The 20,053-nt window shown below is 40.0% G+C and overlaps 2 protein-coding genes across 4 annotated transcripts; both read left to right on the forward strand.

Moving 5' to 3' along the window:
- The first annotated feature begins 1,576 nt into the window (after positions 1-1,576).
- Positions 1,577-9,814, forward strand: lad1 (ladinin). Of its 3 annotated transcripts, none has more exons than XM_051071262.1 (14): positions 1,577-1,670; positions 2,655-2,822; positions 3,334-3,655; positions 5,183-5,256; positions 5,870-6,041; positions 6,396-6,488; positions 6,862-6,905; positions 6,989-7,031; positions 7,315-7,358; positions 7,467-7,533; positions 7,688-7,822; positions 8,175-8,261; positions 8,928-9,044; positions 9,216-9,814. In XM_051071262.1, exons 2-13 carry the CDS (start codon positions 2,674-2,676, stop codon positions 9,018-9,020), a joined length of 1,323 nt encoding a protein of 440 aa, XP_050927219.1. In that variant the 5' UTR covers positions 1,577-1,670; positions 2,655-2,673; the 3' UTR covers positions 9,021-9,044; positions 9,216-9,814. The 3 variants fall into 3 exon arrangements, with proteins under 3 accessions (XP_050927219.1, XP_018523679.1, XP_018523680.1); XM_018668163.2 differs by lacking the exon at positions 1,577-1,670 and adding an exon at positions 1,699-1,896; XM_018668164.2 differs by lacking the exons at positions 1,577-1,670; positions 6,396-6,488 and adding an exon at positions 1,699-1,896.
- Positions 9,815-10,461: 647 nt separating this feature from the next.
- On the forward strand, positions 10,462-18,972 carry tnnt2a (troponin T type 2a (cardiac)). Its single transcript, XM_051070985.1, has 15 exons — positions 10,462-10,499; positions 10,738-10,741; positions 11,188-11,272; positions 11,666-11,719; positions 13,036-13,092; positions 14,503-14,532; positions 14,774-14,798; positions 16,174-16,237; positions 16,510-16,626; positions 16,709-16,786; positions 16,878-16,988; positions 17,087-17,196; positions 17,330-17,420; positions 17,520-17,560; positions 18,710-18,972. Exons 1-15 carry the CDS (start codon positions 10,462-10,464, stop codon positions 18,741-18,743), a joined length of 939 nt encoding a protein of 312 aa, XP_050926942.1. The 3' UTR covers positions 18,744-18,972.
- The last annotated feature ends 1,081 nt before the right edge of the window (positions 18,973-20,053 follow it).

Raw genomic sequence — 20,053 nt, forward strand, 5'->3', positions numbered from 1 at the left:
GACTTTTCATTTAGTGCCACCAACAGGTCAAAATCTTTTCACTTAAGTTCATGACCAAACACCTGAAAAACTAATGACACTGGCATCAGTCTCAACTCTACTTTGTGTTTAGTGATAATGGGCAAATGATGGTGAACAGGGTAACCATCACAATTACTAACAAAATGCTAACATTGTTCTTGTTCAAAACACCATTGTACATACAGCATATGGCTGTGGAATATTCTTTTATATTAGAGGAACATAGAAGGAATGTATGGACAAAAATAAACTCAAGACTCTCAGAAATGCATCCTGTAGAGACACTTTTAAAACAGAGCTTATATGTTAAGTTGCACATTACTGCTGATATGCTTATGTCTGACAGCTGTCCACAGCAGTAAAACAGTCCTGTCACTGTCTGTTTTGCATGCCCATAAAGCACGCTCTGAGAAGTTCTTCCATAATAGTACTTCAATCATTATCACCTTATCCAGACGGATGCAAAGAGCCTGCCGAGTCATTTTTCCCTCATGGGGGAGGGGAAAGTCTGTTTCACTTCCAGTTATGTGGTCAGGTCTTCCCTGAAAATGTAAGGCTAATTTTAGGTATAGGCACAGTAACACCTTCCAACACCACAAGGGCACACAATGATACAAGCACACACAGACAGAAAACGTTCAGTCAGTTATGCTTTGACTGAAACTATACTGATGCATGCATTGCTTCTTTGGCCAGGGAGTGACATGCAAAATTGTTCCATAAGATAGCATCTTAATGGTACATGCTATAAGCTAGTCTTCTCCAAATATGAGTGGAGCGGGCTCATGTTTGCACACGCCACAAAAGACAGAGGAATCTGGATGTGGATCAAGTGCTTTACTTTATCTGTTATCATGAGGGTAGCTCACCCTGTTTATTGTGGCATAATGGCCTGCACAGAATACAGCAGGTGCAGGTGTGGTGTAAAGCCAGGTGAGGTAGAGTGTGTGTGTGGGTGTGTGTGTGTGTGTGTGTGTGTGTGTTGGACTGAGCCCCAGCCTGGGTCAGAGTCCTACACACTGGGCTCTAGGGAAAAGGTGTGGCCTCACACAGCACAGCAAACAGTCTGACTCACACTGTAGACTCACACTCACACATTTATTTAAAAAACTCATTTTAACTAATGTTTGTTGTTTTATGTATAATAGCTACAAATATTTAAGTATTTGTTGTTTTTGTGTCAGGATTCTGTCAGTTTGATACTTGGTACTTAAGTGCTTTAGAAGCAGGGAATATGGAGAAGGTAACAATAATGGCTTTCATCGCGGTCATACGAAACACATTACAGAGAATGTTTAAATGGAATATGTATATATTTTATTCGTCATATCTATTTAACTTTTTTGCCCCATATTAATCCTATTTAAATGTTAAATTGAAGATTTCCCATATCAGTGAAAATGTTTTAACTGATTTACCCAGTAATAACTAAATTGCTGAGGAATTGCATCGCCACGATTTTCTATTTCATCAATTCTACTTGGTTATTGTTTAATTATTTCCTGTAATTATTGTGTAATTACAGGCTTTACCACAGCCCCAACAAACAGGGTTAGTTTAAGGACCATCAGGTCGTGTTAAATGACATAGCTACCACACTTCCACCATACAAGGACAAACTCTCTCTCTCTCTTTCTTCTCTCTCTCAGGTGGGTAGCTTACCTTTGTGGTCACGTGACGCCACCGGGGTAAAGGTGGACTGCTTTGTGCCGCACTGACTGTAATTTGACTGCCGCCCACAGAGTGCCAGCCAGTCAGTCGACTTTTTCCTGTCTGTGAGCGAAGTGCGCCTGGGAACTTTATTATTTATTATTATTATTATTATTTTGCATCCAATATGTCCTTCAGTCGGAAAAACTGGTCGGCTTTGTCCAGGTAAGATTACTGCTGGCGGTGAGTTTTCTGAGGAGAGTACGACACCTGTTGCTGAGAGCACCTTCTGCAGCTGCTGCTTTTTGACAGTAGATATTCATTTAACTTCACTCAAGCAGCTTCTCTCTAGCAGCCAAGCAGCCTATCTTGAGTAAAACTTTATATTGTGCAGCCAGCCTAGTGAGCCTGCAATTACCTTTTCAAACACTATGCTATTTTCGGTTTCCTTCAGTATCATTGGTAACATCACAGGCACTTCTGTCTTTGCTGTGATGTTTGTATAATAAACTATAAAGTCACAGTTAAGGTCTAGAAATAAATGGACTATCCATATTGTCTTACAGTTGAATAAAGGCGTTTGTCCAGAGATAACATCAGCCCTGTGCTGCACTCTAACTGCCTTCACTAAGAAACTAATAAACACTCTTTTTTTTCCCTGCACACATCATGCATAATACTAGAATGAATAGTTGATTTACAGTTGCTTAGACAAGCAGCCAACTGTGACTTTACCAATAAAACAGCTGATGAACAAGTAAAGCAGGTTTTGTGTAACGGTTATTATAACTGTAATCTATCCTTTCCAACAAGCAGTTTATTGGATTAATTCCTATAGATGTTATAAAAGTAGACTGATTATCTGGACACTGTTCTTCATGTGTTCACTGTGTGTTCACATTGTCACTCCTGTTTCATTTTCTGTTCCGTGTCTATGTTTGCTGACTGTTTGTTCCCTGTGTGTATTCTGACTCCGCTCTCAGCCTGGCACGCCAGTGGACGATGGAGGACGAGGAGGAGGTGGAGAGGGAGAGGAGGAGGAGGGTGAAGAGCTCTACCAGCGCCGACCCAGATGAGCCTAGAGACACGCCCACCAGTGACAGTGCCTTTGGGACAGATTCCACGACTGAGACGTCCCAGGGCCCCAGCAGGTTATTCTCATGATTTAGTAAAACCTGAATTTATTGAGTCGTACTTGCCCGAGCTTGATTTAAAAACTTTCTGAACGTCGGCTGCTGTTGCTACAGATGTGTGCTCTCCTCTTCCTCTCTCTGCTTGTTTACCCGCTGCTATTATTCTGTCTTTTCCTTTGTCTTTCTGTTGTAAGAATTCATCTTTGATGGTACACCTTTTTAGTGGTTGGATTTCAGAAGCAGAGAGATAGAAAGGATTCTTACACTTTTGCCCCTTGGGAGTGTGTCATCTGTATACTTTTCACACACATGAAAAAACCTGATACCATGCATAGAAAGCATGACAGGCTGTCAAATCCCCACCAGCTGAGTACCTGGAGGAGAAGCAGTCTTCAAAGAGAGAGAGGAACTGTAGAGCCTTTCATTAGAGAAACCTGATCAGACACAGGACTGACAAGTCCTTTCACTTGTCTCTGAGAGGCCATCCATCACATATATCGGTCATTCACATGTGCATATTTGTTTCCAGCATTGAGCAAATCCAGCTCGACTTTGTGGAGATGCTGCGAGTCCGCGATGAAAAGCGGAGGATGAGACACGTGGAGACACTGAGACGACAGAAGGAGGAAGAGGAGGATGGAGCGGAAGCTAACAGAAGAGGAGGAGGAGGAGAGGCCAGGGTGGAATTACTGGGAGACTTGGATGAGGAGCAGGGCAGTGTGTTTACCTCTGTGAAAACTACATCCAAACCACAACCACCTAAAAAAACAACATCTTACAGCCCCAGCAGTCCCACCAGCAGCAGCACCAGCAGCAGCAGCAATACCAGCACTAACATCACAAAAAGACAAGTAAGACTGGAATCACTCATCACCTCTCAGCAAAGTGAAAGAAATATTTAGTTAAACATTTTGCCATTTGACTTTTAAAACTATTGGGGCTATCATATGATACCTAGTATAACAAATTGCAAATTATCAACTGAGGCTGATGGCAGTACTTTGCAAGTATTTATTTATAAACCAAAACATTGGACAAAATTGGCTTTTGACCTGATGGTGGTGCTAGATGAAAAGTCAGGGGCTCACCAACAACATTGGGATACATCATCTGGGAACCATGAATACTACATTTTGTACAAATCTCTGTCGTACATTTGAACTATTTCAAGGGATGAGTGAACACTTAACCTGCTGGTGGCGATACAGAAAAAGTCAGTTTAAGTCAGGATTTACCTTCTTGGCACCTTGACTGTCAAAACTAGACTATGGTTAGCAGCTGTGTGAGGCTATGCTCAGGCACAATGGTGCTTTGAGCCAAATGCTGACATCAGTATGCTAACATACTCACAATAACAATGTTGACATGATTAACAGGTGTAAGTGTTAGCGTGCTAGCATTTGCTAATTAGCACATAAAATACAGCTAAGCATGATGGGAAGTTTTGGAGGTATTTACTCAAGTAGTTAGCGAGAAGTATTTGTTGAAATCTAAGATGGAGCTAATCTGGAGCTAAAGTAAAACTCGGGATCTCTAAAGTCAGTAGGATTCATCATCTGGGGACAATGAATTTCATGCCAACCCATACAGTCGAACAATAGGTGAACTGACAGGCTGACATGCTATCCTAGTGCCATGCTAGCATGCTAAAATGACATATAGTCATTAGTGCGACGCCTCACTGCAGACGAGTCCTCAGAAACAGACAGTAGACAGAAAGTCAACAAACTCACTCACAAATAAAGACTCACAAGTATAGCACGTACATAGTTCACCTGCATGTAGTTAATACTGTTACCCCACACAGACTGAGAATCGCGTTAATCATTTTCTAGATCTTACAACAACAACAACAGCTCACCAATTTCTTTCACCTCAGGGAAAGATATTACTGTCATTTGTTTTGTAAAGATGGAAAGACTCAGTGTAGATTACAAATATTATTTAGGCAAACAAAGACATAAAGAGAGTATATGATGTCATACACATACAGACGCATTCATAGATGCTATTAAAACAACTTCGATAGTTTTTTCGAGGATACAAGCATACTATATAAATTTAAATTTTGGTATAATTTGAAGAAATAGAGGGAAATACTCTGTATCCTCATCTCTTTGTATTGTCATTTTGCTGGAATTGCACTCTTCCAGTGAATCAAGTGACTATGCAAATGATCTATAAAACTTCGATAAGGTATGCTTAAGGTCATAATTTGAACTTTATCTTTTATTACACTTGCAGGCAGCTCTAATTCAGTAGATCTGCAAATGAGGCCATAACAGTGCAGCGTTATGTAATGCAAGGTGTGGCTGTTCAAAAGCCTGTACGCTGTGTGCTTATGTTTGATTGTCTCTTACTGTTTGTTTCTTTGTTAGCATGAAAACGGTGAGTCGTCAAGCAAAGGCCCTGATCCCAAGCCACCGTCCAACCCGGCGCGCACGTTTGTCAGGTTAACAAGCAGAATTTTCCATTGTTCTTTTTGTCGGTTAGTCATTGGGAACGATCCAATACAGATCAAATTGGAATTTTACATAAGATAAAAGGTTATTGAGTCCACACAAGGAAACTAAAATGCAGCAGCAAAGAACAGTGTACTTCACAATAACCACAAATGTCTAAATGCTAAATATAGCATTTAGCATTAGCATTATGTCATGCTGCAGTTACTTTGGCTCCTCCTGTCTGACGTTTTAGCTGCTTGCATTTATTCAGACCTCTGTAAAAATGACAAAAAAGGAGGCCTGATTTCATGAGAGATTTCATTTTATATCTCTGTCTTTAAGATGGTTATTGAGGATATTGTTGGCCTCTTATTGATCACAGTGTTATCATTTGAGTGTTTTGACATGGTGACCTGTGTTCATTCGAGTAACTTCAATATCTGTAGAAGGGTAGAGACAGATAGTTCAAAACAACATTTCAAAAGGAGACTGGGAAATATGTTGCTGTAAAGACTTAAATCCTCTGCAGCTTTACTGTGAGTTTGTCCTGGATCACTGGTTGCTTTCTCATGCATCATCTTCAACTGACCTTTCTGTTCACTCGTGGTTCTGCTGTTGCAGTTCTGTATCCATCTCTCTTGACAAGAGTCCCACCGTCAGCGGGCGCACGACTCCCATGAGCCCTCGCTCTCCAACTGCCCCCTTGTCACCTCGAGAATACTGGCCCTCACCCTGTCAGAGTCCCTCTCCCAGGGGAGCTCAAAGCCCTGTTCAGAACGGACACACACAGGAGGTAGTTTAACACACACAAATACACTGTCAGATGACATAATTTACAACATAACTATCTGTGCTTCATGTTTTGTTTGTCAAATGCCTGCAAAGTGCTTGCAAAGTGCTAACGCTACTGCTCATTAATTCAGTAAAACAGCAGCACCATCTAGTGTTAAATGAGTGAAAGTTACATTCTTCATGCTGACAACAACAAACTAGCATTGGCTCCTTAGTTGGAACCTGCAGCTGGCATAAAACAAACACTGTTGAGGGGTAGATTAGATGCTCAGGAGCCCACACCTCCTCCTGTCTGGGAGCAGTCGAATCCGATCCTATGTTGCTGTGAAGTTTAAGTTATTTTACTTTACCTCAGACCCGCGAGAATGTCTCTTCCTCCAATGGGAACTTTGAACAGACGACCAAACCTGCCTTCATCAGACAGAGTTCCAGGACTATATCTTTCAGGGTAAACACATCAACCCAATGGACACACACACACACACACACACACACACACACACACACACACACACACACAAACATGCATGTACACTTTTTCCCATCATCAACTTTTGCTTATTTGACTGTTAAAACACAATTTAATCTCATAACACCCATCAGGCTATCAGTTCAGGTAGAATTTGCTTGCGCCACTTATGCCACATATGCTAATCGCTGAAGCAATATTTACCAGCTGCCACTGCTGACTGGTTGCTTTGTTAACACCCTAACATATCCACAAGAGAAGAGGATGTTTGTGCCGCTCGTTAGCTGCTGACATTTGGATGACTGGAAGGTCTGCTAACACACACACTTGTCTCACTCTTGGTCCTCCACAGATGATGAAGAAGAAAGAAGAAGAGAGTGCACCGCTCCAGCGGAGGTAAAGAAAGATCCTTGTCTTTATTTTAAGCCACTTTGTGTGTGTCTATTTTTAGTTAAATGCATTGTTTAATTTTATTTTAGTGCAAGTATGAGGATGGCCACCAAGAAGTTTGAACCCAACACAGTAAGATAACACTTTACTTTCACCTGATGTAAAATTCATTAATTAAAAAAGTAATAATAACCAATTTTCAATCAATCGATTACCATAAAACTGAACTGCAAACAGGTTTTTTGGCTTTATAGCATCCAATGTCTTTGTGGCATTTACTATATTTAATCATATCTGCACATATCAGTTGAGTAAAAACATTACATTATTTGTTTTAGTTTGTAAAGTTTTTTTTAAAATGCACATAGATGATTTACAGTGTGTCTTATACTAAGTATCCTTGGATTTGGAACAGGACCAACATGGAGATGAAGACAAACCATCGTCTTTCCAGAGAAAGTGAGATGATTTTTTTGTACCTTTTCTGAAATGTTTAACTATTGTAGTTTTATTCAAATTAAGTGAACACAACTGAACAAGTGCATGAGTACATTCTGTTTTGTTCAGCTCCAGGCAGAGGATTTCATCCAGGTCCATCCAGGAGAAGATGGAGAGACTGGCTCAGGCTGCACAGGTCAGACTCTCAGCCCACGACACATCATAACTTGGCCTTCCCAATTCACCCAAAGCAACAATCATCCTCTTACTACTTCTTGTCTACATCACATGGCAGTATTATTACTGATGGTGTTTTCTCTGGACTTCTCTGCTTCCTATATGATGCTCAGAAGTCAGACATAATGCGATCTCCAGATGTGACCCAGAGGACCCTGTTCCTGCTGGATGAGGTGTCCAGGAAGAGAGGTCTCTTTGAGAAGGAGAAGCAGGAAGTTGCTCCCTCCAGCCCTGGAATTTCCAGACAGGTACATTCATTGCTCACCATCCACTTTTAGCTCTGTATTAGATGCACATGTACTGTCAGTGCTTTTTAATGCTTTTTAAGGCAGCTGTGGGACTAATGAAGGATTATCTTATCTCAACTTAAATTTTAGTAATTAAGCAAAACACAATAGGTAAACTATTCAAAAATGCATATATAAAAGAAAGATGTAAACAAAATAATAATGATAGTAGGGGATTCAGAGTAATTGAATAGAAGGCATACTTATTTAAAATGCTAAGCTTTAATTTCATGTGACATGTAAAATTACAGCTACACCCTGGTATCATTAACACGACTGGGTTCTGATTATTTCACATCTCTGATGTTACCAGGAATTCAGGCACTTCACATCAGGAATGTCGGACCGGATCAACCGCTGGCTCAACAAGACAAACCAAACTGGGGCCTCACACAGTCCTGTATGGCCACCTATTAACCAGGCTATTTGCATTGTAACATATCTAATAAAATTGTGTCATATAAAAAGTGTAGAATCTTGCAGGTAGAGGGCAGTAGTACTCTTTCAGTTAAATGTGCCTCAGCGTCCTGTGCCTCAGCGTCCTGCTTACTGTTATATTAGTCTTAGATTTTACAGTCAATGTGTAGATTGTGGTCAGTTACCTCTCACTGATTGTATTCAGGGGTGGAGGAGTGTAAACCCTGAGCAAAGCTCTCTTGATTAAGTGCCTTGTTATTTTTAAAATAAGATTTTTTACCAATAGCAACTGTGATTATTATGTGATTTAAATTCATCGGCAGTCTTAGTGTTTATATTCTTACATTTATGAGCATTCACTCTCCTTATTCTCATTCTTCTGTTATTGTGGAGGATGTTTTACTTGTGGTGATTAGAGACTGCCACAGGGACACTGTCATCTCTGTTATATCAGGATAAAAACAAGATCTTTTTGGTTATTATTCTTTATAGGGAAACTTATCTGAGGAATATCAGACACAAGCACATTTTCAATATACTGTATATACAGAGTAGATGTTTTCTTCTCTCTGCCTGCTTCACTGCTGTGTCAAGGCTTAATTGCTTTTGCGAAACGTGTGATAATTTTCATTTTATTTTCTATTTATAGGACTTGAGACATGTGGACATCGGCAGTAAGAGGTGCCTGTTTGAGAGCACAGGGGAGGACAGTGTCTCAAAAGCCAGCTCTGGAAAAATCTAGTGAAGGATTTATAATGTCCAACAGGTAGAGTTACTGTCCCACACTGCTTGTAGTAGCATACAGTAATATTTCTTTGTCTGGACATAAGCAGATCTGAGGCTGCTAGCAACTTTGACATATGTTTATAGTGAAATATAAAACTAAAAACTATTTCTTAAGTTGTAATTTCTTGCCTCTCTGTTTTGTAATTTGTAGGATTAAGAAGATGGCAAGAGACAAAGAGAACTGGGAGATTAATGAATTCCACCACTGACTGATTGCTTTTTCAAGCTTTATATGTTGTTTTTTCTTAACTGCCAAAGCAAACAGAGGGAAAACAGACAGGAGAATTAGAGAAAAAAGTGAGCTGAGTTGTAGCTTTAGGAGACTGAGAAAGATGAATTTGCTTTTAAAGTTAGGAGGCTTCTATCATACATTTTCACAATACTTCTTGAAGTATAAATTTGTCTTTTTTCAAACATTAAAACATAAGAGAAAGATGTTCAGCAAAGGATAAGGAAAGTGACAGAAAAGAGGAAGGGCAGTGACAAATTAGTTTTAAAACACTTCAGCTGTTTGCCTTAACCTTGTGTAATCTTTCAAGCACTTTAAATGGGTGAAGGTCTTAAAGCAAATGATACCCATGTTTATTGAATTACAGTAGCGGGAAGTCTGGAGTTTTAATTGTATGTTTTCATCTAATCTGCCAAAATGTAAGTTTTGTTCTGTGTGTCCTTGTGGGCAAGATGCTGCCTGTCTGAGGAATAAAATGTTTTACTACATATGTCTGCCATAAATTTATTTTAATTGCTCAACATGGAAACAGTGTCTTTCTTTCAATGCAATGCTCTTAAACAGCACTTATCTCAGCGGAGGTAGAATGTAGATAAGAGTTGGATGTCTGTGTTTTGTCAGTGGCAGAGTGCCATACATGGGTGAGAGTGTGTGAGCATTTGTGTGTGTGTGTGCATGAATCATTGTCTGTGAGCAACTGCAGACTTATCTGGATCTTTTTGGCTCTGTAACCTGCAGTCATGCACACAGCGGCCTTTTTTGGGAATGGTGATAATGGAGAGTACATGCTATCTGAAAAGTTTATTAATAACACAACAAGGGGTCCTAAAGCCTCTTCCCCCACCGCACAGTTTGTCCCTTTGCCCCTGTGAGACTCACCTCACATTCCTGTTAGAGAGAGTGAGGATCTCCCCCCTGCTGCACTTTGAGTCTCTTTCTCCATCAGCTCTCATTGTCCATCAGTCCATCTCATCTTGAGGTAGGTTTCACTGACTGAGTGTGCAAGAATGTAAAACTAAAACAGACTAAAAAACACTGCAAAAGGTTATTATAAAGATGCTGTGGGTGAAGTGGTGAGATTGTGGGAGGGGGGGCAGCATTTCTAGGTGAATTCATAGAGTCTGTTTAATCTTCAGATTGACTGCTGCGCACCTGAACACTCACTACCATGTCGGACAACGAAGAAGTGGTGGAGGAGTATGAGGAGTAGGTTGAAGCTAATTTTCATTTTCATGCATCGTATCATACAATAGAGTCTACTGTTTCTGCTTAAATATGCTTAGCATGTGTCCCGTGCGCATGTACAAACAGATTCTGTTATATAGCTGTTAAAGTGCTTTCTTTACATCTATTGTAATGATAGCTGTCTTGTCATGCAGTTTGTTATACTGCTTGTGGTTGATGTCATGTGATGATAGACTGCTATGTGCTATATTTACATCAGAATGGTAATGCATATATGTGTTTGAATTTCACAGGGAGGTGGAAGGTAAGAACCTGAATCATGACTCATTCATCATTACAGTAGTGAAAGGTCAGTCAAGTCAGCATGAAGCTTCCATAGCTGCAGGGGAAGGTGGGGAAATCCTGTTACATATACAATGTATATAAGCAATATGCAGCACCACATAATTAACAGGGTGTCTGCTTTTTTCTTCTCCTAATGTTTGAGGCTTATCACAATGCAGCACAAAGAGTGTTTGTACCAAAACACTTCCTTGCTGAGTCAAGGATTGCAGTAGGTAGATTTATTTATTTTTTTAATCCACAGGATGTAAAAGGTATTTGCTCAGGGTCTTGATGCCGATGTCTGTTTCCTGTTTTTCTTTTGCTCGTAATCAGCTGTAGCATTAGTGGCATTATAGCAAAAGTAGCTGTGTGTGTATAACATGAGGCATTCTCATTACGTGATTACATTTCTAAATTCCTTCTGTGTGTATTTCTCTGGCTGTGCGATTCAGAAGAGGAGGCTGCAGAAGGTACGGAATGTCTTAACTTTGCAGTACAGCTTTAGCACTGACATTTGTAAACAAAGTTCTGGGTCATCTACAAATGATTTCTGGTCATAGTTCATTAACATAAAATGCCATTTAAAATGTTCATGATCATCAAATACCAACAAACAGGTGGAATGGTAGACACACTTTGTCCTGCCAGTCAGGGTGTTTGTGGTTAAACCAAAATAGCTATGACTGACATTCATGAATAATTATATTGAATTAGTCATGCTTTATCTCACCAAGCCTTGAAGCTTGTCTTTCTTTCTTTCTTTCTTTCTTTCTTTCTCTCTTTTTTTTGTGTGTGCCTGAGTTTTGCTGGCTGCTCTGCTGGCTGACTGGCTGCACTAACCGCATCTGTGCTTTGCTCGGCAGAGGAGCAGGGGATAGAGGAGGAGGTGGAGGAGCAGGAGGAGGAGGCAGAGGAAGGTACTGCTTGAGCTTTTGGGTTGAAAATATTTTTGTGGATATACTCCATAGACAGTAAATTTTTTGGGCTGATTTTGGTGACATGGGGCAAGTAACCGCTGACACCCCCCCCCCCCCCCCAATCTAGCAACAGTTTGGTGTGTTGGTGCACATGCAGAGCAACTAGACATAAAAATGATAAATTAATAAATAATACATTTATATAAATTATTATTTAATTTGAATGATTAAATAAAATGTTCTGGCACACTGTCCTGGATTCTAATAACTTAGGATCCAACAAGTATTACTGAGAAATAATACTTGAGCTCAAAATAACCAACAATAATCAACACTTGGCAGGCTATGTCACACCAAGGAAGACAAAATAAATAAAAATATAAATACATGCTTAACTAACTAACTAAATAATAAATGAATATATGCAGAAATATATTTCTCTTCTACATGTAGTTCTACTCTAAAGCAGAAATTAAGAAAAACATTTTATATGTTATTCCCTGTTAAATAATCAAATGTATTGATTGATTTATTTAGGCATTAATTATGTATTTTTATATCTATGTATGACGAATAGTAAAGTCATTTTCTGTCCTCCATAGATATTACTGTCGCTGATCCAACTTTTCTGGATTAGCACTTTAAACTATTATATGCCCGAACAAACATTGTCTGTGTCCACAAAGTCAGTCTCATTTTATTGTGAGTAATGGAGATATTATTCATCACCTGATGAGATCATATATTTGGGACTTTGCTGCTTTGTTCTCACCCTCTCTAAAGTTCCCAAATATTGACCGTGTTGCTCATGAACTTGTCTGTGCAATTTTGTTTTGAAATGTCTTATCGCATAAGTTTAAAGACCTCAAATCAGGGTTGAGAAAGTTTAGTGCCATCACAAACACATACACATGCTCAAACACACACCACTTCACAAGCTCTTGAGGGATATCTGCTTTTAATTCCAGAGGGGAGTAGCTCATTCAGAAACTGATTGCTTCCTATCTCTCTGCAAGGCTTTTCATGGTGTTTAAACAAAGTCTTGTCCATCTTACTCTGGGACACTGAAGATACATCCTCAAAAAGTGTAAACAAGTTCCTGCAATAGCTGGAATGAGGGAAGAGAGAGAGAGAGAGAGATGTTTAGCAGCTGTTTTCTCATCTCATTCCTTTCACCATGAACTTATGAAAAATGGCAGGTCATTGACAAGGGAGAGCGATCGCTCAAATAAGGCAATGAGTCAATATCACACCCTGTGATTGTCAAGATTTGTCACTGAAATGTCAGTTTGCTGTACAACTTCTTTCTCTGCCAGAGGCTGCACAGGAAGAAGGCAACCCCGCCGCAGAGGAGGAGCCCGGTGAAGAACAAGGTGAGGGGTTTGAAAATTGGACACCGGTTGCCAGGTTGTTTTTGGGTGCAGACATTTAGTCAGTGTTGTTACACAGCCTGTGTTTATACAAGAAGACAATATATGGGTGTAGTGTTGAGTAGTGTTGAAAACACAGTGACGGTGATTAACTTTTTCTGTCTGTAACCATGAGACAGACAGACTGGAAATGATCAGCCATCTCAGTCACACTTCACTTTGGTATGTGACAGTCTGCAGTTACTTGATAAGCTCAAATGAACATACCCTCTGTCTTTGTCTTAGTCATACCAGACACAGCCCCTGAGTGAGAGTAATCCTCAGGCCTCCTATTGCTCCCAGCCCTTAGGCCCTTGCTCATTAGTCAGGATTGGATCATTGCTGTCACAGTTAATTAGCAGTTAATCTTGCTGATTAATGTTAGTCAGATTCATTCCTTTTTATGCCTCAGCAAACGCCCTACGAAGCACCTGTCAACTGTCACCTGATATGTCTCATACAATGGGCAGGAGAGAGTGACTTTCTGACTTGTCCAAATGCTTTGTGAATGCAGCATTCAGACTGACAGTTCAGTTTAAAGCCATTCCTACTGTGAGGCTCATGAGATGGCAATCTCCGTTGTTCCCCCACTTTCATCCAGACTGAAATATCTCAACAACTAGCACATGGATTACTTTAAAACTTTGTACAGACATTCATGGTCCCCAGATGATAACCCCTACAGACTCTGGAGATCTCTTGACTTTTACTTTGGTTCCACAAAATTTCAACAAATACTTCACGACCAAATATCTGCAAAACTAATATTTCCATCAACTTCAGCTGCATTAATGTTAGAATGCTAACACCCAGATGATGAATCCTACCATCTTCTGAAACCTATTGAGATCCCCTGACTTTTCTTTTAACTCCACAAAATGTAAATTTACCAAATATAATAAACATGTTGCCAGTGTCACTGTGAGCATACTGACAGCATTTAGCTCAAAGCCTAAATATAGCCTCACACAGCCAGCTAGTTGGAATCTTGTTGCTATTGTAAATATGAGAGACTAAGGCTAAAGTTTTTATGGCTCTTGTTGTTTGTTGAGTGTCATTCAGAGGTCACAGATTCCATACCTTCTTTGGTAAGAAACTGCTTATTATCAAGATTATCTCTCCCTAGATATCACCTCTCACCTCTCAAGAGTGCTAGCTCTGATATTTGACATGTGCAACACTTCATTTTTGACAGACCCCACAGACAAGCAAACAGTATCTGATTTTCTCAGTGCTCTGTTGCGGTCTTTCTGTCCCTTTCATGCACTCTGATATATAATTTTGTCTGTCAGTGGAAAAACACTACTACTAAACATCTACTGTCCCATTTAACACAGTCACACAAACCTCTCAAGCATTTTGTTCTGGTTTCAGATGGAGAAGGGGAAGCAGAGGAAGGAGAAGGTAATGCTCTTATTCTAAACTGCATCAAAATGAAAGCTGGCACTGTGTGAATCTGTTTTTCTTGGATGTGACCAGGATCAGAACTGAGCACAGATAAACGTTCGGCTAAACAAAATTTCCAGCTGTTACAAGCACGCACACCGAAGCCATTGTCATAACTTGCTTGTGTGTGTATAAATGTGTGTGAGATCTGGATGAGCTCATTTTTGTTTTGTCTTAACTTTTTTTTCTTTCTCTGCAGAAGAAGAAGCCAAACCAAAATTCAAGTGAGTAACACTCACTGATGTGCACGCACACATTTAATCCTCTATAGTATTTTGTAGAGACCAAAAATTTATGGTAGAGCTAATTCTATTATCTGTAAGTAAAGCTCTGAAATTAAAAGCATAGTTTTGGGGAAATTATTTGTTCTTTATGCAGAGAGTCTGATGAGAAGATTGATACCACTCCCATGTTGTAAATTTCCCTACTGTGGGACTAATAAAGGATTATCTTATCTTATCTTATCTTATGTCTGTATGGCAATCTACCACACCATTGGCAGCCATTAAGTTTAGCTCAGGACAAAGACTGACAGCACGAGGAAACACCTAGCTTGGCTCTGTACCAAGGTATCAAAATCCTTCCACCGGCACCTCTTAAGCTCACTGATTAGCACATTAGATGTTACTTGTTCTGTGCAAATTTACTGCTCCCAGCCGAGAAATACTGTGGCACATAAAATTATACTTCAGGTTTTGAAAGAATCAGTTAATCAAACAGCATATAACAGGTTAATTAGTAAGAAAAAGATATTGCATGACCTGAAAAGGACAATAGTTGAGGTTAGTTGTCAAGTGATCTGATGAGTAATTTGGCCCACAGTTGATGCAGCGGCTGTGACACACAACCCATGGAGGCTATTAAGCACCAGAGAGCTGGAATTCATACTCCTCCTCTGAGTTATGACTCAGTCAAATCTAAACACACAAACATGATACACATTTAGATGTGCTGTGCCTCACACTTCCTGTGGATTTTAATATGTAAAATAATAAATCCACAAAAAATTAAAAAATAAAGATGCTCCTCATAACTTCAGAGCTTGTCTGAGAATCATTACAGGTTTCTCCAGTATCAGAGTAATCCAGTAGTAACTATCTTATACATATATGAGAGTGGTATCAATCTTCTTATCAAATCATTAATGCCACACTGAACCCCAAAGTAAGTCATCAGTGTTTAGCGGTACTATTAAATACAATGACATTCATATACAGAATAGGAATTGGTTCACTGTGTATCTTCTGACTGATCTTATGACTTGGGACTTTAATATAAATCATGACCTGTTTTCATCTCTGTACATACTGCCATGATTAATAAAATCTATACCAAAACAGAGAATCAAATAACATATAGTCATGTGAAAGCCGCTTCTCATATTTGTATGTTTGTTTTCGACATTTACAGGCACAGACATGCAGGAATACATTGAAGGGACATTTTTTTGGCATGTTGAATTTTAACCTTATCTGACACCCATGCTGACAGTGACTAATTATTTTTTTCTCATTTCTTCCTACTCTATCTTATCACTTTTGTTCACCCACTGTGCTCTCTGTGTTTTTTTTGCTTTAAAAAAAACAAAAACATCTCCAGGCCATTTATCATGCCAAACCTCATCCCCCCGAAGATCCCAGATGGAGAGAAGGTGGATTTTGATGTGAGTGACAGGATCACCTGTTTACTTATATTACATACTGTGCATAGGTTTCTGCCTCAGGGGATATTATGTAATGTCAAACATCACCAGAGGTTTGGTTGGGATAGATATGTTGATGTTAAACATGTTCCTATTAAAAACAAATAGGCCTTCTTTACATTTCCTGACATACTTTTCAGCAAATCCCCAAAGAAGAGATGAATAACAAATACCATATGTGTTCTTTCCTTTCATTATGTGGAAACCAATGAAACATATCCCTGTTTTTGTAGGATATACATCGTAAAAGGATGGAGAAGGACCTGATGGAACTTCAGACTTTGATTGAGGTTCATTTTGAGAGCAGAAAGAAGGAAGAAGAGGAGCTCATTCATCTCAAGGAGAGGATTGTAAGTGCTCTATACTATTCAAACCTATTCATATACACAAGAAAGTTAAAGGTCTGTTAAAGTGGGCTACTTTGTTGTGCAGGAGAAGCGCCGTTCTGAGCGAGCAGAACAGCAAAGAATCCGCAGCGAGAGAGAGAAAGAGCGACAGAAGCGTCTTGAGGTAGAGTCCTGCTCCAGCTGCTGTAATGTAATTTATACAGCTGCCTACAATTCACTCCCGGCCTCTTTCTTTTGACCCGTGACTTCTCTAGGAGGAGAGAGCTCGTAAGGAGGAGGAGGAAGCCAAGAGGAGAGCAGAGGATGACGCTAAAAAGAAGAAAACCTTGACCAGCCTCCACTTTGGAGGATACATGCAAAAGCTGGTGAGCAAGTGGAGGCTTTGTGATGGGGGCTTCCAAGAAGTTAAAGTAGTAAAATTTAAGGAATGTAGCCCAGAGCCATGAATTTCACTTTTCCACAGACAGAGAAACGGAGTGGTAAGAGGCAGACTGAGAGAGAGAAGAAGAAGAAGATCCTGAGTGAAAGACGCAGATCTCTGGACATTGAGAACTTGAGCCAGGAGAAGCTCAAGTAAGTTGAGAAATATCACAATACATTCAAAGATAAAATATTTTTCTAATGGATGTTCTTCATGATACACACGAGATAGTGAAAATAATCCCTCAACAACAACCGCACAGTCTCACATTTCTTCGTCTCACAGGGAGAAAGCGAAGGAGCTGTGGGAGTGGATGTACCAGTTGGAGGCAGAGAAGTTTGAACTGCAGTACCAGTTCACCAGACAGAAATATGAGGTGTGTTTGTGCGTGTGTGCAAAGGTATACAACACGTATAATTCAAGTAAGATACCGGAACCTCGTTTGAGTAACATTCGTGTGCTTTCTTTGTTCCAGATTAATGTGCTGAGGAATCGTGTCAGCGATCATCAGAAAACGTGAGAATGAACTCTGAATTCTTTCTCTTCTTGATGACACAAACATTTTTCACACAGGTGCATCTGCTCGCACACTACGTACCTAGTCTACGTAATTGACTGAATGCAGGATGCTCGACAGGAATTTAACTGTCCAACTGGAGGCGAATCAGCTCCCTACTCTGGGTGTTGCTATTACTGACAGCATGAGGAAACATTACTACTTTGCCTCTGTTTAGCATACTAACTAGCTGCGTTCCCTTTGACATTTAATCTCACTAACAAAACCTCTATTTCTACCTGTCAAGTGAAATGGCCTCAGAGAAAAAGAGTGTCCCAGCTTAGGACATCAGCTTTTGTAAAACCTCCAGTTTGCACGGGTTCAATATGTCTTCCCATGACAGGTAAACTAAACTGTGTGTGTGGAATTGGAGGAGTGTCCTTTTAAGGTTAGCGTTAAGGTTAAACAACTGAAACAAAGCTGGTTAATCTTTTGTTAAGTTTGTACTTTGGCCTGAGGACAGGCTGCCAAATTTTGCACAAATGCCCCTCAGTGTTGTCAGAATACAGAGGACACAACAGAGCCACAGAGCAACAGAGCCACAGACAAAACAGTTAAGTTTTAACCTTAACGCTAACCTTAAAAGAAGCTATAACTGATCACAGCATGCGACTGCAAGTTATTTTTCATATAAATGGTCGTGTTGACAGAAGACCATCACCTGCCTCTGTGCACGATGATTTGTCGCAACGGAGGGTATGTGCGTCAACCCTTTGAGTGCTCATCACTAATTTTGAGCCTGGACAAGCACCACACCCCGTCTCCTCCCTGTCACAGCCTGGCTCTTATTTTGCTTGTGATAAAAAGTTAACGACCCCCCCGAGGGCTCTGTCACTTACTTCAACTGGGAGAGCTGGCTGAATGGCTGGGTGTGGCAGACAAGCAGGTCAGCTGTCACACCTCTCACAGACACACCAAAAAGAGTCTCTGGGACGACTGAGCGTATCTCACACCATGTACTTTTCGCCTTGTTATTTTTGGAATGCGCGGTAGACGATTCTGCCACCTCAAAGTGTCAGCTAAATGTGCGTTCTCATTGCTTTTTGTGGACGAACAAGTCAGGCCTGATGTCTGCCTGCATGTGACCTTTCTACTTGTTTTTTCACCAGATCCAAGAGGACCAAGAGAGGCCTAAGGAAATAGATGCTGAAATGCAGAGTGAGCAGTGTATCATCAGTCCTGACCCGCAGCTACGACCGCAAACTAAGTCCTGGCTCTCCTGCCCCACTGTTTCCCTAATACCACCACCTAGAGTACCAATCATAACCAGTTTTCTAGCTCCATCTCAATCTATTGCTCTCCTCTTTTTTCACCCATCCTTCGAATTAGATGCTCTGTGTTTGATAGTGTAAATAAAACCAAGTCAGTTTCATCACTTGCTTCCTGCTCTTTCAGACGTTTTTGGCTCCCGTGCATGTGTTCGTTAACTTGGCTTTAAAAACTGCACAGAGAATAGAATGATTCTGCAGTACAATTAAGACATGAATGCAGAGAGCCTAAAGCAAAGACAGGAAGAGACACCTTCCTACTCAGAGACGGGCTCTGACACGACCAGGACTGACATAATGCTCCTTGCCTCGCCCACACCTCCACCCAACACACACACAGAGCTGAAAGAGAATGAATCATTTACATTTACCTGTAATACAGGTGGGAAAATCCTCTTTACAAAAAAAAAGATGTTTCTCCTCCAACTGTGTTCCACCTTTTTTTGTATCAGATACTCATCTCAAAGTGAATTCTTGGTTTCGATGAGACTTGCATATGCAAAACTAAATCCCAAGTCATTGGTGGGGATTGGTAAATATGGTGGAAAGGTTATGAAATGAAACAAGCATTTCATTCAGTGGTAGCATGGTTTATTAACTTGTGGTCAGATTATACCAAGCACACAAATCTGCTGTCAGGGATGACTTAGTTTGTCTTTATGATGCTCTGTGTCACTTTTCAGTATTCTACCACTTGGGGGAAGGGCAAATCTAATATATCCTAATATTATCTAAATTAAAAACTGAATATTTATGGTTCAAAATGATTTATATTAATGAAAAAGACAAAAATATTAACTCTAAAATAGTAGGATGCACTGAGAATTTCTTTGTTTTCACATCATGGTTTATAATTGTAACAGACCACAGAGAAGCAGTGATAAGTGAGCCAACAAAGGTATCTGCTGTTTTTCCAGCTGCTCTTCATTACCTGTCAAACAGCACTGGTGGCAAAAATTCAAAGAAACAGAGACAGCTGTTGACAGTTTACTTGGTAGTGTCACGTTAATAATAAACAGAAAGGACTGAAGGATCAACGGATGAAAAATGTACAAACAAAAAGCTAATGATTTATACCTGCTGATCCAGGCAACCAGTCAATTATAGTAGGCTAGAAAGGGTACAGGAGAAAAAAAGACAACACAGTCATATTCAGTATATTGTGAATATTTGAAATGAATGATT

Source organism: Lates calcarifer, linkage group LG6 (genome assembly GCF_001640805.2).
Source record: "Lates calcarifer isolate ASB-BC8 linkage group LG6, TLL_Latcal_v3, whole genome shotgun sequence".
In the NCBI taxonomy this organism is placed as follows: Eukaryota; Metazoa; Chordata; class Actinopteri; family Centropomidae; genus Lates; species Lates calcarifer.

Excerpts from the sequence above, each read along its gene's own strand:
- lad1 (XM_018668163.2), top strand. The coding sequence starts at position 1,859 with ATGTCCTTCAGTCGGAAAAACTGGTCGGCTTTGTCCAG. Across the intron at positions 3,656-5,182 it reads CTAACATCACAAAAAGACAA|CATGAAAACGGTGAGTCGTC; the intron begins GTAAGACTGGAA and ends TTTCTTTGTTAG. Across the intron at positions 7,534-7,687 it reads GACTGGCTCAGGCTGCACAG|AAGTCAGACATAATGCGATC; the intron begins GTCAGACTCTCA and ends TATGATGCTCAG.
- tnnt2a (XM_051070985.1), top strand. The coding sequence starts at position 10,462 with ATGTCGGACAACGAAGAAGTGGTGGAGGAGTATGAGGA. Across the intron at positions 11,273-11,665 it reads AGAAGAGGAGGCTGCAGAAG|AGGAGCAGGGGATAGAGGAG; the intron begins GTACGGAATGTC and ends TTTGCTCGGCAG. Across the intron at positions 17,197-17,329 it reads TTGAGCCAGGAGAAGCTCAA|GGAGAAAGCGAAGGAGCTGT; the intron begins GTAAGTTGAGAA and ends TTCGTCTCACAG.